The sequence below is a fragment of the Terrapene carolina genome, unplaced genomic scaffold (genome assembly GCF_002925995.2).
Source record: "Terrapene carolina triunguis isolate 2854851 unplaced genomic scaffold, T_m_triunguis-2.0 Scaffold175, whole genome shotgun sequence".
In the NCBI taxonomy this organism is placed as follows: domain Eukaryota; kingdom Metazoa; phylum Chordata; order Testudines; family Emydidae; genus Terrapene; species Terrapene triunguis.
In genome coordinates this window covers 2700012-2714807 of record NW_020664526.1, presented here as the reverse complement: position 1 = coordinate 2714807, position 14796 = coordinate 2700012, and the positions used below count along the sequence as shown (strand labels likewise).

Here is a 14796-nt window from a genome sequence, read left to right as displayed (position 1 = left end):
TAGGAGCGTGCTGTGTGTATATGTAAATAGTTAACAGACGTTTGTGCTCAGGGGCATGTAGCTCCGTTGATGGGTTCGGTGGAACCAGTCAGGTTTGTTGTGCGCTGCAAATGGCTTCTTTCGTGCAGCTCTTTCCACTTGACTGCACTGCTAGGAACTGATTCGGATCACACGGATGCCAGGGGGGCTGTGTTGACTTAAACCAGAGCTCTGTATTATAAATGGGCAAAATGCCCCAGCACTATTTATCCAAAGCACCTACACGTCGGACAAAACAGGCACCCCTTCTTATGCTCTAGTTTGGATCCAAAACACCCCTCGGGTTGGGGTTTCACTTTGCAAAACCAAAACCTGCGCGAGGAGGTTCTGAAAAATATCCCAAGTCAACCCCTCCCTTGGTTCTGCCCATTTCTACAGCCTGTCAGGTCTGTGGCTTAGACCAGCCCAGCCCACATTATGAACCTTAGTAATAATGGACATAGCAGAGTTCATGTGAAACCTTTATGGCATGCAGCCTGTTCAATGGAGTCTGACAGAACATTTTCAACACCGCACCATTCTAGCTGCCCCTCCGAGCGTGGCCGGAGCGAGCCGTCTCCCTGCTCCGCGTCCATACACACAAACACCTCTGCCGTTCAGATAGCAGGTTCTTCACCACTGCGGTAGAACATCTGTGGGCTGAAGCCAGCTCCACACACTGTAAATGGCCAGGGGCTAGACTGTCACTTGGGCTACCAGTCTGTACGGAGGAAGGAGAATTACTGCTGTACCCCAGAACGGGGTGCATGGACCTAGGATCTGGGCACTCATGGTAAAGCAGGTAAGGCACTTACCCACCTAAGCAGGGGGTGGGGTATGGGAGGAACTTTGGATGTTCCCCAGCCAGCGTAGTGCAGCCACCAAAGCAGGTGGATGGGCAGGGATGGACAACGCCTTGGCTCCCGCTCAAGACACACCATGCACCAGCCAGCACAGCGAGGCTAGTGCATTGCTGTCCTTATCTGCCGCTGGTACAGGCCAACAGCAAATTACAACCCCTCAGCTCCAGCAAGGGAGAAGTAGGGATTGTGCCTCAGAGGGGTGTGTCTGAAGTGCAGTGGCTTGTGGTGCTAGACCTAGGGTGATGCATCTTATATGCCCCATTCCAATCAGGGCTATGCCTCAAGGCACAATCTAGCCCTTGTGATCCCCACAGCTCAGCATGGAGCCCCAGGGACCTATACAAGCCAGCCAGGCTCCAGGGCCAGCTAAGCAGATCTGGAGGGCTCTCCCCCTTTGGAAAGGTCAGGCAGTGGCTGATACATCCCCTCATGGCCAGGCAAGGTGCAGCAGCCTCTTGATTCTGGGGTCTCCCGCATTGACAGGCCCTCCAAGCCTGGGGTGACTTGCCCCTTCTCATGACTCAGCCCTCCGGCCAGGTCACTTACAGTCCCCACCTCTTCGGGGGTAGGAGAGTTCAACCAACAAAACAGTCTAATGACCTTCTGGCAGGTCTGCAGCCCACACTGGACTCAATGGTCCTTCTCCCCTTGCATCTGCAGGGCTTTTACCGCCCTTCTGCTGGTGGCTGGCAAGGGTTCCAGTCCAGGAACCCCATACGGAGCAGCTAAGGTCTGCTCCCTCAGACTCACTGCTGCTTCCCTGGGCCACCTCCTACCTTCAGGGGCCTCCAACTGCTTTTGCAGAGTGACTTATTTCAGAGCTTCGTCTCTGGGGGTTCCAGTTGCTTCCTTGCATTTGATGCAAAGCCCCCCCAGATTCCCTGGCCACCCCCTTCTGGTCTGCAGGCTCTTAACCCAGCTAGTGCTGGTCTGCCAATCAGCCACAGCTGAGGAGGTAGCTACTGTGTCTTTTAACCCCTTCCTGGCTGAGGCAGGATAGCGTTTATACACCCCATCAAATGCCCATTCTGCAGGATTGCCTGGTACCTTCTACATCAGTGGGGTCCTGGTCCACGACTATGAACAACCACAGGCAGGCCGGGCGATTTTGTAGGGACCACACGTAGACAAGTCTCCAGCAACTCAATGCTGACTATGGAGGACACATTAGCTTGTTTGTGTGAGCCAGGATGGAATCAACGTGAAGGAAAGAAAGATGGTAAGGGCAAGAACTTCATTGTAAGGCCCAACCTTAAACCAGAGGCAGAAAGGAGCGGTGTGCTTGAGTGTAAAGCATTCGTTTGTAGCCCTGGCAGGTGCCTTGTCCCTAGCCGCCAGCGCTCAAAACACTCAACCTCCTGCTCTCACCCCCCTGGTGACCAGGCAGCATAAAGGGTTCATTGCATTGGCTGACCCTTGTAGGTCTTACATTGTGGAACAGGGTAAAAAAGGAGGAACTGATAAAAACAAAAACAAAACAAAAACACACACAAAAAAACACGTTAGCGATAGAAACCAACTGGTTTCTAGGCCCTGCAAGCTCGTTGCTCCCAGCCATCAAATGATCTAAAACATTCCTGTCTAGCCTTAGCATTTGGCAAGGTAGCTTCTTTTGAAATCACATGGGAGAGACTTTTGTTTAGCTGGTGAATTGGTACAAAAATGTTTTCAGGACCAGTGACCAGAAAGAAAACACGCTGCTCCCTGCCACACTGAATCAAACTCACCGACTCTAAGCATTTAAAGGGACTATTTAAAGGGCCTGGCATAGCAGGAGCAAGTTTGTCCAGCAGTGTAATTGGCCATTTCTGCTCAGGAGAGGCTCACTGGGAGTTTGTCGGTCCGGAGGGAGACCCGTTGGCAGAGCTGTGGGGAAACTTGAAGGTATGTCAGCGTCTAGCAGGCGTTAGTTGTTCCCGGTTGCCATGGGCAGTATAAATTCACTCCTCCCTGGCCCTTCTGAACTGCCGGGAAGTCAGCTCACTGTGGGCACGGGAACATGTTTTATGGTTATAGACACTATAAAGGAGTCAATGCAAATGGAATCTCCAGGAAGTCACCCACAGTTATGATTCATGGTGGAGCTGCTTCGCTCTCTTACCTCAGTGTACAGTATAAACAATTCCCTCCCCAGGACAGAATTAGTCTTTCCTGTCTCTTTCCAGGTAACTATGTTACTTTAACGCCCTTGTCGTCGCTTGCCAAGCTGCATGATTAACATGGCACAGGCTTTGGGACCACGAACGCATAGAGGATCTTGTAGGGAAAAAAAAAAAAAAAAAATCATTCAGAGTAACAATCTCTGCCTCCCACGCACATGGCATTTCCCTATTCAAACTCCACATGTTTGGTGAATCTGAGCTCATTTCAGGTGTGTGTGTGGGGGCGCATTGGACCTGCCCATCCGCTATTTACTGCTGTTGGTGCATTGGGTTAGAAGGGGGTCTGCTCTTGGTGCATCAATATCTTTAGTGTATTTACCCTCCCAACACTCCTGAGAGGCCGGGCAGTGCAATTATCCCCACTGTACAGGCGGGAAAGAGAGGCACATAGAGACAGAGACTTGCCCGTGGGCATACAAGAAGTCCGTGCCAGCGCCGGGAACTGAACTCAGGTCTCTAAAGTCCTAGGCTAGTGCCTGAAACACTGGACTTTACTTCCTGATCTGCAAGAGCTCGGGTGCTCTGAAGTCTATTCTGAGACTAGACACTGTCCAGGAGGCGGCTGCTGGTAGTGGGGACCCTTCAGTGGCCATGGGTAAGATGCTCTGATGCTGGTTCTGGAGTCTCCCATTACTGTGAGGGATTATTATTTTTTCTGTTTTAAAACGTCCCCTTTGTCAAAGAGAAACTACAAACCCCAGCAGGTTGCCACAAAGGACCAAATTCAGCTTAAGTCAATACAACTCCTTTTTAAAGCCATCACAGTTGTATCTAATTATGCAAAGACTGCATTTGGCCCTGGGTTTTTCGCTGGGGACATCCACCACATACAAAGCAGGGTGGCTCATGCATATAGTATGTGCATATAGGCATGGGACTGTCACTCGTTATTCCATTCTTTTGAGCCAAAGGACCGAAATCAATGAGCTTCCTACCCCCAGAGCACGTCAGAGGATAGTGATTTGTCAGTTTCAATCTCCTCTGCTGGTTCACCAGTTCAGTGCCAACAAGGTCAGCAAAAGTTCAGCATCACACAGAGGATGAAATAACTAGTTCACATAAAACTAAGTATTTGGTCACCCCTCTGTTCAAACCAGAGCTGGACATTTCTGCTGTTCAAAGCTAGTACAGTGAACTTTCCCACCATATATTTTTCAGGATTGAGATGAATAATACATACTATAGAACACAGCTGGGCAAAATCTCTCAGATTAGAAATTTCATCCAATTTAGGTGCCAAAGTTCCAATTTTAATGAAGAAGAGATCAAAATGTTATAAATGTTGACCTATTTTTAGCTAGCTCTTCTGCTAACTGCCCACACACGAGAACCACGCAGGTATTTGAATTTACTCTGCTCTTGTTAAGTTTTATTGGCAGCAATGGAGCCAAATTCCGTACTTTGTTCCATACACGGAAAGCCGGGCATCTTTGAAACCAGACTTTGGCCCATGACATTTCGGGGGTGAGGGTACTGCACTTCAGGTCAGATACTTAGCTGGCAAAAATTGGTGTAGCTCCACTGATTTAAAATCAGTGATTGATCCTGATGGAGCTATGTTGATTTGCACCAGCTGAGTAGCTGGAGCCTCCCCTTCAGACTATAACCAAATGCAGTGGACTACTAGGTTAATAAAATGGGCTGCTCCTTTCTCCTATTGGCTTTGCCCAAACTATTTTTTCTTGCCCAGATTTTCAAACCGTTGGCTTTGTCTGTTCTCATGTTAAAAGAGACCTCAGGGATCTGAGCCTGCTATTTCCTTCTGTGAGTCATCAAAGCCTTGAAGTGTGCTTAAAGCATGTACTCACTCCAATCTTTCTTCCTCTTTCTTCCGCAGATCAAAGTCCCGTTGAACCACCTCCCAAACGTGCTTGGCCTCTTCATCTGTTAGCTTGGAAAGATCCAGTTTCCGTCCCATCTTGGTAAGCAGTTGTGTCAGGGGAGCTAAACAACAACGAGAGCAATAAGAAATAAGTCAGTATGGTTATACAAGAGCCAGTCTACAGTCAAAGAGACATTGTCATGTTCTTTGTCAGACAAGGCACATGCTCATGCATCTCCTGGGAGGTATTTCATATTGACAGAGGGAAGGAACTTACTCCACCTCTGTCAACATCCGTATGAGCTGGTTCATTCCAATGGTTTGGTATGTGAGGTGACGTTGTGTACAATGGGTGGCCAGTTGTGGCAATGAAAATCACTTGCTGACACAGCCTGCCTTCAGAGAGCGACACTGTAGTGGTATAAGGCCCATGGACAGCTTTCTTGGAATTAGGGGAAGGCTCGATCCCTTTGCCCAGAGTCATACCGAGAGAGCCTGATGCAATTGAGGCCTTCATTTGGAGAGTAAAATGCTTATTAATAATGCTTATTAAACAGGCTGTTTACAAAGTGTACCTGAACTATACAAATCTTAAACATTTCCCAAACAAGTCAAGGCCTGATGTTTGTGAGGGGTTGGGGTGACAGGACTTCTAGAATCTTCTCTGCTTGCCATGGCAGCTATAGGATGAAAAAAAATGTCCTCCCCATGGACTCCAAGGGGAGTAGGGTGGCTTTTGTCAACTTCTTGCCTCTCCTTTCCTTATTTTCTACACTAAACCGCAGGGCGAATGGGTATCAAGCCAATCAGCCCTCAGGCCATGTGGTCCTGGATGTCCCTGCCTGTTGGTGTCTCCCTCCTGGGAGAAGTTTTGCCTGTCAAACTGATGTCAACTACAGCTCCCCGGTCTTTAGCCTGACCCAAACGTCCTCAGAGAGGGTGCCAGCTTTGTCCTGATGTAAGCACTCTACAAACACCTACTACACCCAACTGTCACAGAACAGCTTCCCCCTCTTCCGGTTCGTTGGCTTGTTTCTCTCTCTCATCTGATTTGGTCCCAGCTTTGTACGGAAGCCAAGCATATTTTGGTTGCAACTTATTTAACAGGGTCATTGTAACATTAATATTGTCACCATGAATTCACTAATGTCGCCACCATAACTTAAAAGACAAGTCTGGTTTCATTGCATGCATGTGATTACTGAAAGGCATAAGGTTTAAATCTCTAGTTGTTATTAACAAGAGCCCTAATACACAGTACAAGCCACAGGGTGCAGGACAACACCTAAAATAATCTGATTGCCACAACAGGCCTAATTATCATCCTTGATTCTCATTCACTTAATAAAACATTTCTCTATCACCGAGTGGGGCTCTCTCCTTGAGAAAGTACTGTGGGTAGCCAGAGGAATCGGTTTTCTTCCTTTGTAGGAGCAAACATTACTTTACATGCTTCCCCGCTCCCCCCCCCCAGGTATTTAAGCCAAGAGGAAGACACACTAAAGAGGTACAAAATTCTGCCAGGATGAGAAGTTCTATCTGCTGAAACCATGCTCTCAACATAGGCCATCACCCAAAATGAGTTCTACCCATGTCACCTCCATTTCAGATAGTCTCCTACAGTCCAGGCTGGAAATTCCTTGACACAGCTAGTTAGCTACTGTATTTCATCTGCCAGGCAAGAGGAAGAGTAATTCAGTCTATCAATTCATTTGGGGGCAACAGATGGACTAACATCAACCAGATTTGGGCCTGAAAAGGACTTTAGGCGAGCTGAATCCAAATTCAAATGAATTTTGTGTAGAACCGGAGTTTTCAGGAGAAGTCAATATCTGAGGTGAGCACATGCTTTTCCTTTGAAGCTGGGAATCTATTTCTAGCTCATCCGGCTGAGCTGGGAGCCCAATAAGAACAATTAGTTAACTGGCAGAAGTGAGCAATGCGTTTATCAGCAAATTACGTAAGCAGATTTGAGAGTGGCTTTGCACCAATGAATCCAAACAGCAGGTCAATAGATGACAATTAGCATCCCAACAAGAGCCTGTCTAAGGGCTTTTGCTGCAATTATCCCAGGACCTCTCAAGCATGGGTTTGCTCCTGTTCTGAATTCATTAATGAGAAGAAGAAGAAAAAAAAACACATTCTAACTAGTCATACTGTACTGAGTATCTACATGCTTGTTTCCAGTCCCTTCACAAACACAACAGCACATATGCTGCTCAGGCAAGAAAGGAAATATTTTGTTGACAAGACAGTCACAACTTTTAGTCCCACTGGGCAAAAGAACAAATGGGGAGTGTCAATTCTCACTATATAGAAACTATAACTTCAAGCAGAATGCAATGATTTGCTTAAAATTGGCATCTATGACCAATTGCTTGCACTACGAGGATGAAAAGTTTGACATCCTGGTCTTACTTTTGTTGCTATTCAAATAAACGGCCATGCTCCCTACTAACTTCAGCAGGAAGAGGATCACTCCTTATTTTACAACGTGGAGTCTCGTCTGAAAAGGACTGTGAACGTGTCTCAATGGCATAGGGTCAGATTCTGCCACCCCCACTTACTGAGTGGCGCCTCCCACCAAGGACATCAATGGGATCGCTTATGAAGGAAGGTACCACTAAGCCCAAGAGCCGAACACTAAGCAGTCAGCATTTGCCCAATTCTCATTCCATTGAAATCAGTAGAACTCTCATTGACTTCACCATTTCAGCCAGGAACATAAGCACAAGGCTTCACTTTAAGAACTGGAGTAGACTCACTGGAATCGCTGTCAATGGAACAGCCGACATGCTCAAGTGGTCTGCTGAACTGAGACAGCAGCAGAGTTGGTCTAACAGTCAGCCCTGGTTTTACAGTCCTTATTAGTGGGGCCTCAATATTGCGGTTTTCAGGTTATTTTTGTCAGCAATGTGCCCACACAGAGGTCAGACATGGCAGCATCACATGAAAATGACATTTGAACGAGAATTCGGGAGCCAAAAAAAGTAAAATAAAATAAATCTTAATATATGGACAGGTTTCAGAGTAGCAGCCGTGTTAGTCTGTATCCGCAAAAAGAACAGGAGTACTTGTGGCACCTTAAAGACTAACAAATTTATTAGAGCATAAGCTTTTGTGGGTTGTAGCCCACGAAAGCTTATGCTCTAATAAATTTGTTAGTCTCTAAGGTGCCACAAGTACTCCTGTTCTTTTTGTTAATATATGGAGATATACCTATCTCAGAACTGGAAGGGACCCCGAAAGGTCATTGAGTCCATCCCCCTGCCTTCACTAGCAGGACCAGGTACTGATTTTGCCCCAGATCCCTAAGTGGCCCCCTTAAGGATTAAACTCACAACCCTGGGTTTACCAGGCCAATGCTCAAACCACTGAGCTATCCTTTCCCCCCTTGATACAGTTCTAGTAAACAAGCTGCCGCTGCTTTTAAATATAAACCTCTCAGAAATCAAATGGGAAAGCTATTGCCTGCTAGTGAATAGCACGTACTAGCTGAAGTTGATTTTTTAATGTTTGTTCATGGACTTTTGCAGCTTTACACAAGAGCATTCACCAGCATGAAAGCCACAAACATAACCGCCTATTTTAAGAAAGAAAATGAAATCAACATGACCATCAGCTGATTTCCTCATCCCTTTCCCTCTTACAAATGTATGAATAAAATGCGCAAAACTCATTAACTTGAGTCAGCAGATGTTTTATGCATCTGGTGACCATGGATGAGTCAAAGGGACTTGATCTCCATCTCATGAAAATCAATGTAGAGCCATGGAAGGATAAGCCAGTTACACCAGCTGAGGATCTGGCCCCAAAGGCTTCAGAATGACAACACTCCTGTAAGATCAGTTTATATAAGGCTTTTTTTTTTTGCCATCTCAGCCGATAGCTCTGTTGGTCAGGGGTTTGGATTTCTTCACGCCTGACTGGCATAGGTATGGCGGTGCAAGTTTTCCATGTAGACCAAGCCCAAGAACCACCCGGCTTCTCAAACTAAACTGACAGCTTGATTTTCAGAAGAACGGGAGCCTAAGGCTGCACACAAAGCGAGGTGTGCAACTGCATGCCTATTTTGCACACAAGGTTCCCACAACGGTGCACAGAAATCAGACACTTGTGCATACAAGTCAGGCCGTCACTGGCTGGGTATCAATGCAATTATCTGACTTGCAAGCGCTGCTGCAGAACTTGCATATGGAAAAAGCAGCACGTACCACTGAGCCTGCTTAAATGAAGCTGCCTTCGCCTTCATACTCCCAGCAAAACTAATGCACTGCAATGGAGATTTCAGTTCTCCATGTCCTCAGCGTAGTAACTTAAGCAGCCTTAGAGATAGTTCAACAGGAATGAGAGCTCTCATTGTGACAGCGATGAAGGATGAGGTGCTATGTGAGAGTGCTGCTAACTCAAGCCAGGCAGAAAAGGGGGAGCTCCTCGCTGCTTTTAGCTGTATTTCCACCCCCCCCCACACATACACACACCCGCCTTTGAACCCCTGCTTAGTAATAAGTATACATGCATTTTGCACTACAGCTGGGTGAAGTTTTTCAGAACACAAGTGGCAAATTCAGGTCAAATTCGGTGAACAGTTTTGGCTAAAAAAACAACAACAAAAAAACAAAAACTGGAAAAAATTCAAGAAGATGCAAGGATTCGGTTTGGCCAGTTCCAAATGGAATGTTTCAACTTTTCATTTTGAAACAGTGAATTTAGCGGAACTTAAAAAAAAAATAAAAAAAAGTGACAAATACTTGAAAATAACCCAAAATGAAAAATCAGGGGGAAAAAAAAAATACTTGTGGGTGTGTGACAGGGCCACTCACCTCTCGTGAGTGCCCCCTTTTGGGTGGATTCAAACCTGCTCTCTCTTGGCAGTGTCCCCTGTCAGCTGTTGCCCTCGTCAGGTGGGTCTCCAGTGGCTCAGCCCTCTGGCCCAGTCACACCCAGTCAATGTGCATAAACTCCCTGTCCCCTTGCTAATGTCTGCAAACCTTTCTCTGGGCTCAGTTCTCAGCCCTTTCTGGACTAGCTTTAAGTCTGTCCCTGCCTGGGTACAGAGCAGTGACCCCAGGGCTTTCTTTGCCTTTAAATTCTAGCCCTGTGCTTGGGCTTCTAAATTAAACTTGTCCCCTTCTTGGGGCTTTGGCCACTTTTCCAGTGGGGGGGGGGGGGGGAGAACAGGGGGACTGGGGCCCACCCACTCTGGGTTCCAACCCACAAAACCTACAAATAGCAGCCACATGCTACTCCCTTTAATAGTTGCTGCTCCTATTCCCTGGGCCACTTCCCACAGAGCCCCTTGCTCTTCACCCTTACCTCAGGGTTCTCTCTCTCCCAGGCCTCTTTACCTGTGGAACATCACAGCCTTCTAGTCCTTCTTCCCCCTTCTGGTCCCAGCCAGCAACTGACCTGCTCAGTCCCTGCAGGGTCTTTTAATAGAGCCTGCTGGGCTCTGATTGGCTGCTTCCCTGCAGCCTTTCTAGGCAGGCCTGGAGGACTCACCTTCACTGCTCCTTTTCTGCGGCAGGGTGTGGTAGGACCACAGGGCCTCCAGCAGGGGGCCTCAAAGGCCCTGGGACACCCTGCCACAGGGTCAAACAAAACATTTTGTTCAACCACAAACAAACAATTCCTCTCCCCCCCCCCCCAGTTTTCCATTCTGATGAGAAAAATGAAAATAATTCACTTTTGGTTCAAACTGAACAATAAATAAATAAATAAACGATGTTTTGGTTTGGCCCCTGAACTGAAAAATCAGTTATTTGCTCAACTCTATTGTGCACATTTTCCCAGACTTGACTTTCTGAAAATCAGGTCGCCAATGTTAATTCAAAAATCTGGTGTCTCTCGATGTATCCATCAGCTAGTCTCTTCGATATTATGGGCCAGATCTTCCGCTGGTGTAAATCAGTGCAATTCCAGGGATTTACACAGAGCTATGCTGATTTGTACCAGCTGTGAACCGGTGCTGTAAGTCTGTGTTTCCTCACCAGGCCACCAGAGCACAAGACTCCCTAATGGCCTATGTACTCAGAACGGTGGCAAATTCCCGCAAGTGGCCGGGGAGAAGCAAGAGGTCCTGGTGGTGCTGAAATTGAGATCTGGGTTTTCCCCTTTATTCGACATTGGTGAGGCCTCATCTGGAGTACTGTGTCCAGTTTTGGGCCCCACACTACAAGAAGGATGTGGAAAAATTGGAAAGAGTCCAGCGGAGGGCAACAAAAATGATTAGGGGTCTGGAGTGCATGACTTATGAGGAGAGGCTGAGGGAACTGGGATTGTTTAGTCTCCAGAAGAGAAGAATGAGGGGGGATTTGATAGCAGCCTACAACTACCTGAAGGGGGTTCCAAAGAGGATGGAACTCGGCTGTTCTCAGTGGTGGCAGATGACAGAACAAGGAGCAATGGTTTCAAGTTGCAGTGGGGGAGGTCTAGGTTGGATATTAGGAAACACTATTTCACTAGGAGGGTGGTGAAGCACTGGAATGCGTTACCTAGGGAGGTGGTAGAGTCTCCTTCCTTGGAGGTTTTTAAGGCCCGGCTTGACAAAGCCCTGGCTGGGATGATTTAGTTGGGAATTGGTCCTGCTTTGAGCAGGGAGTTGGACTAGATGACCTCCTGAGGTCCCTTCCAACCCTGATATTCTATGATTCTATGATTCTAGGGTGGAAAGATTGCACAGTATCCAAACACGGCAGGCAGAAAGCCCTCCCTGCCAACCCCGAGGAAGCCTCCACTCATGTCCAAGGCAAGTTCACTGGCTGTTGTTCACTCTTTGGAACAGGCACAGAGTCATAAAATGTCTCAGGTCTATAATCCCATATTTCCCCTTCACCCGTTCGTAGTTTTCTACAGCGCTCCTATCGTTTGCACTTTGCATCCCTTCAGAACATTGCAACGACATCCAGTACACAGCACGCTGGGCAAAAACAAGTTCAAACAGCTCTAACTGCAAATCGGATCTACACCAGGCATCCTACGGTTTTACGTATTACTATTGCAACTTTTATTGAATGGTCCAATCTCATTTTGGATAGCGTTTAAGGCAAATCTTATCACAGTTATAACTTTATGCTAAGGAGAAAGGGCTCTCATTAGTCTTTGATCAATTGCTGGAGCAAGCATCATCACGACATTAATGAGGGTTAGAAATTGACGGCCACTGGGAATTAGAAAAGGAAGCTTTGTTTAGCAGTTTCTACTGGGAACTGATGATCCGCTAACACTCGCAGCATAGGCTGTAATTTGTAAAGGCGTGTTTTCCGGATTTGACAGCAGTGTGTATGATTGACAGTGGACATTCAGATGGATAAATGGATATACTAGACACAGCCTAGATTGGAAACTAGTGAGATTATTCTTAGGTTTTTATAAAGATTGGGATTTAAAGGAGGAGGAAGACTGTTACTCTCTTTAAGGGGCTACATTGTAGCTTTACCACTAGCTTTGAAGGAAAAGTTGTGCATTGTTGCACTGCTCCAGGCGGAGACCAGGACCCAAACTGTGGCTCATGATTCTCCCTTGCTTCATGGGAGAAGTAAACCATGCACGACAGCCCTATACCTGGTGCAGCTTCCTTCCCTCTCTGTGTAGGCCTGGCTGTGCTGGCTGGCGCATTGGGGACGAGGTGGATGGACTCAAAGCCCTGCCTGGCTGCTGTCTCCCGCCCATACTACAACACGCAATGAGGGTAGACCAATTTACAGCCCCGTACTTCTACGGGTGGGCTCTCAGTGATTTTCTAATCTGCTTGATATCAAAGCAACTGACTGATGCCAAAATACAAGCCAGCCGGTTTTAGGAATACTTATATGACAATAATGCTAAAATCACAGGGGCATTGCTGCTGATTGATGCAGTGATGCCATGCCATGTATTTATTATTCACATACCATTTTTTAAACTATTATGAGCAAGATTCAGACGTTCTTACTCTGCTTTTGGTGTCTCTTTAACTAGGACCAGATTCTACTCACACGAAGTTCCACTGACTTCAACAGGAGTCAGATGCTATTTAATGGGGGAACAATCTGACCCTTAGGAATACAGTTAAAATGTTTTTCGGTTTGAGAATCAAGCGGCAGAGTCCCATCCCTTTCCTCATGTTGAGCAGTGGCTTACTCCAGAGGTAGCAGTCCCACTGAAATCAGTGGGAGCAACCCTGGAGTAAAGGTGTGAGAAAGAATAGTAGAATCTGGCCCTATGTCAGGAAGATAGGACTTTTGCCCTGAGAAACCTAGCTTGACCATGCCTCAGGGGAGCTAAATTTTGATCTCTGTTATAAACAGTGTAAATCTGATGTACTGTCTTGGGAATTCCATTAGTAAAGAGGTACACTTGCTTTTATTTTTTGGTACTGTTTGAATGGGTTAAATCGAATGCATGAAAATATACAGAAACAAGACGCTATTGTACCTGCCTCTGTGCAGATGTTTAATACCTAGCGAAGCCAGCTGCACTGTAAACCAATAAAAATTAATGGAAACGTGCAAAGTAAACAGTAGCTCAACAAACACAAGTTAATTCCTTTCCTATCTGACATGAGTTCAAGCATACAGCACGCACAGGTGTTTAATGACTTAAATATTACAGCTAAGCAGTAATGGATAGGAACATAAAGCATTGAATGGCTTGGCTTAAACTGGCCAGTGGGAACAATGCATGAATGCCAACCACATTCCAGGAGACATGGCTGAGAATCAACAGGCAAATTCATCACTGATTTTAACGATACTGACTTAGTGGAGTTACACCCGGGATGAATTTAGTCCAACAAGTTTTGGGCATGAAATGCTGTTGTGTGGGGTCTGGAGTAAAAGCATTTCATAGAATCACAGAAGTCGGAGATGGGACCTAGTAGTAAATTACCCTACTGCCAGCGCAGGAGTGCTTCCTACCGCACATTCCCAACACTTTACAAATCGATTGCACCAGACAGCCAAGCAGCCATTGGGCCAAGGAGTTATTTGGCCTTCGGAGACTATTCCACAGCCTCAGACATCTCACTGGCGGAAGCTTTTCCCAGATATTCAGCCATAATGTCTTAGTTTCATCCCATCAATCCTACTTCTACTCAAATGGTCTATGTATGGTACAACCCCAGTGGCTCTCTGATATCATAAACTGGAAACTCTGTGGCAGCTTAATTCAACTCGCTTGCATTTAAATGAGCCATGACAATAAATAATATGTTCATTATGGTAGTCCCAATGTTATTCTTTTGCTATCAATTCCATTTGTGTTGGGCCCACATTTTCAGGATTTCAACATTCTGCAGGTTTTTCTAATGATAACTGCACTGTAGAAATTGTCATGGGGGTGTTTCAGGAGCTAAGGAGGAAGCCCTTGGGATTTTTAATACCTAAGAATCATAGAATCATAGAAAATTAGGGTTGGAAGAGACTGCAGGAAGTCCTAGTCCAACTTCCTGCTCAAAGCAGGACCAACCCCAACTAAATCATCCCAGCCAGGGCTTTGTCAAGCCAGGCCTTAAAAACCTCTAAAGATGGAGATTCCACCACCTCCCTAGGTAACCCATTCAGTGCTTCACCACCCTCCTAGTGAAATAGTGTTTCCTAATATGCAACCTAGATCTCCCCCACTGCAACTTGAGACCATTGCTCCTTGTTCTGTCATCTGCCACCACTGAGAACAGTCTAGATCCATCCTCTTTGGAACCCCCCTTCAGGTAGTTGAAGGTTGCTATCAAATCCCCCCTCACTCTTCTCTTCTGCAGACTAAATAAGCCCAGTTCCCTCAGCTTCTCTTCGTAAGTCATGTTCCCCAGCCAACTAATCATTTTCGTTGCCCTCTGCTGGACTCTCTCCAATTTGTCCACATCCGTTCTGTAGTGGGGGGTCCAAAACTGGACACAATACTACAGATGTGGCCTCACCAGTGCCAAATAGAGGGGAATAATCACTTCCCTCCA

At 46.5% G+C, this 14796-nt stretch overlaps 1 protein-coding gene across 1 annotated transcript in view; it reads right to left on the bottom strand.

Annotated features, from left to right (window-relative positions):
• Positions 1-4961, bottom strand: part of LOC112107635 (melanophilin-like) — a 63392-nt gene extending 58431 nt beyond the window's left edge. The window contains exon 1 of the mRNA XM_026654000.1: positions 4852-4961. Within this exon, the coding sequence (XP_026509785.1) occupies positions 4852-4961 (110 nt within the window). The remainder of the gene's footprint in view (positions 1-4851) is intronic.
• Positions 4962-14796: the final 9835 nt, after the last annotated feature.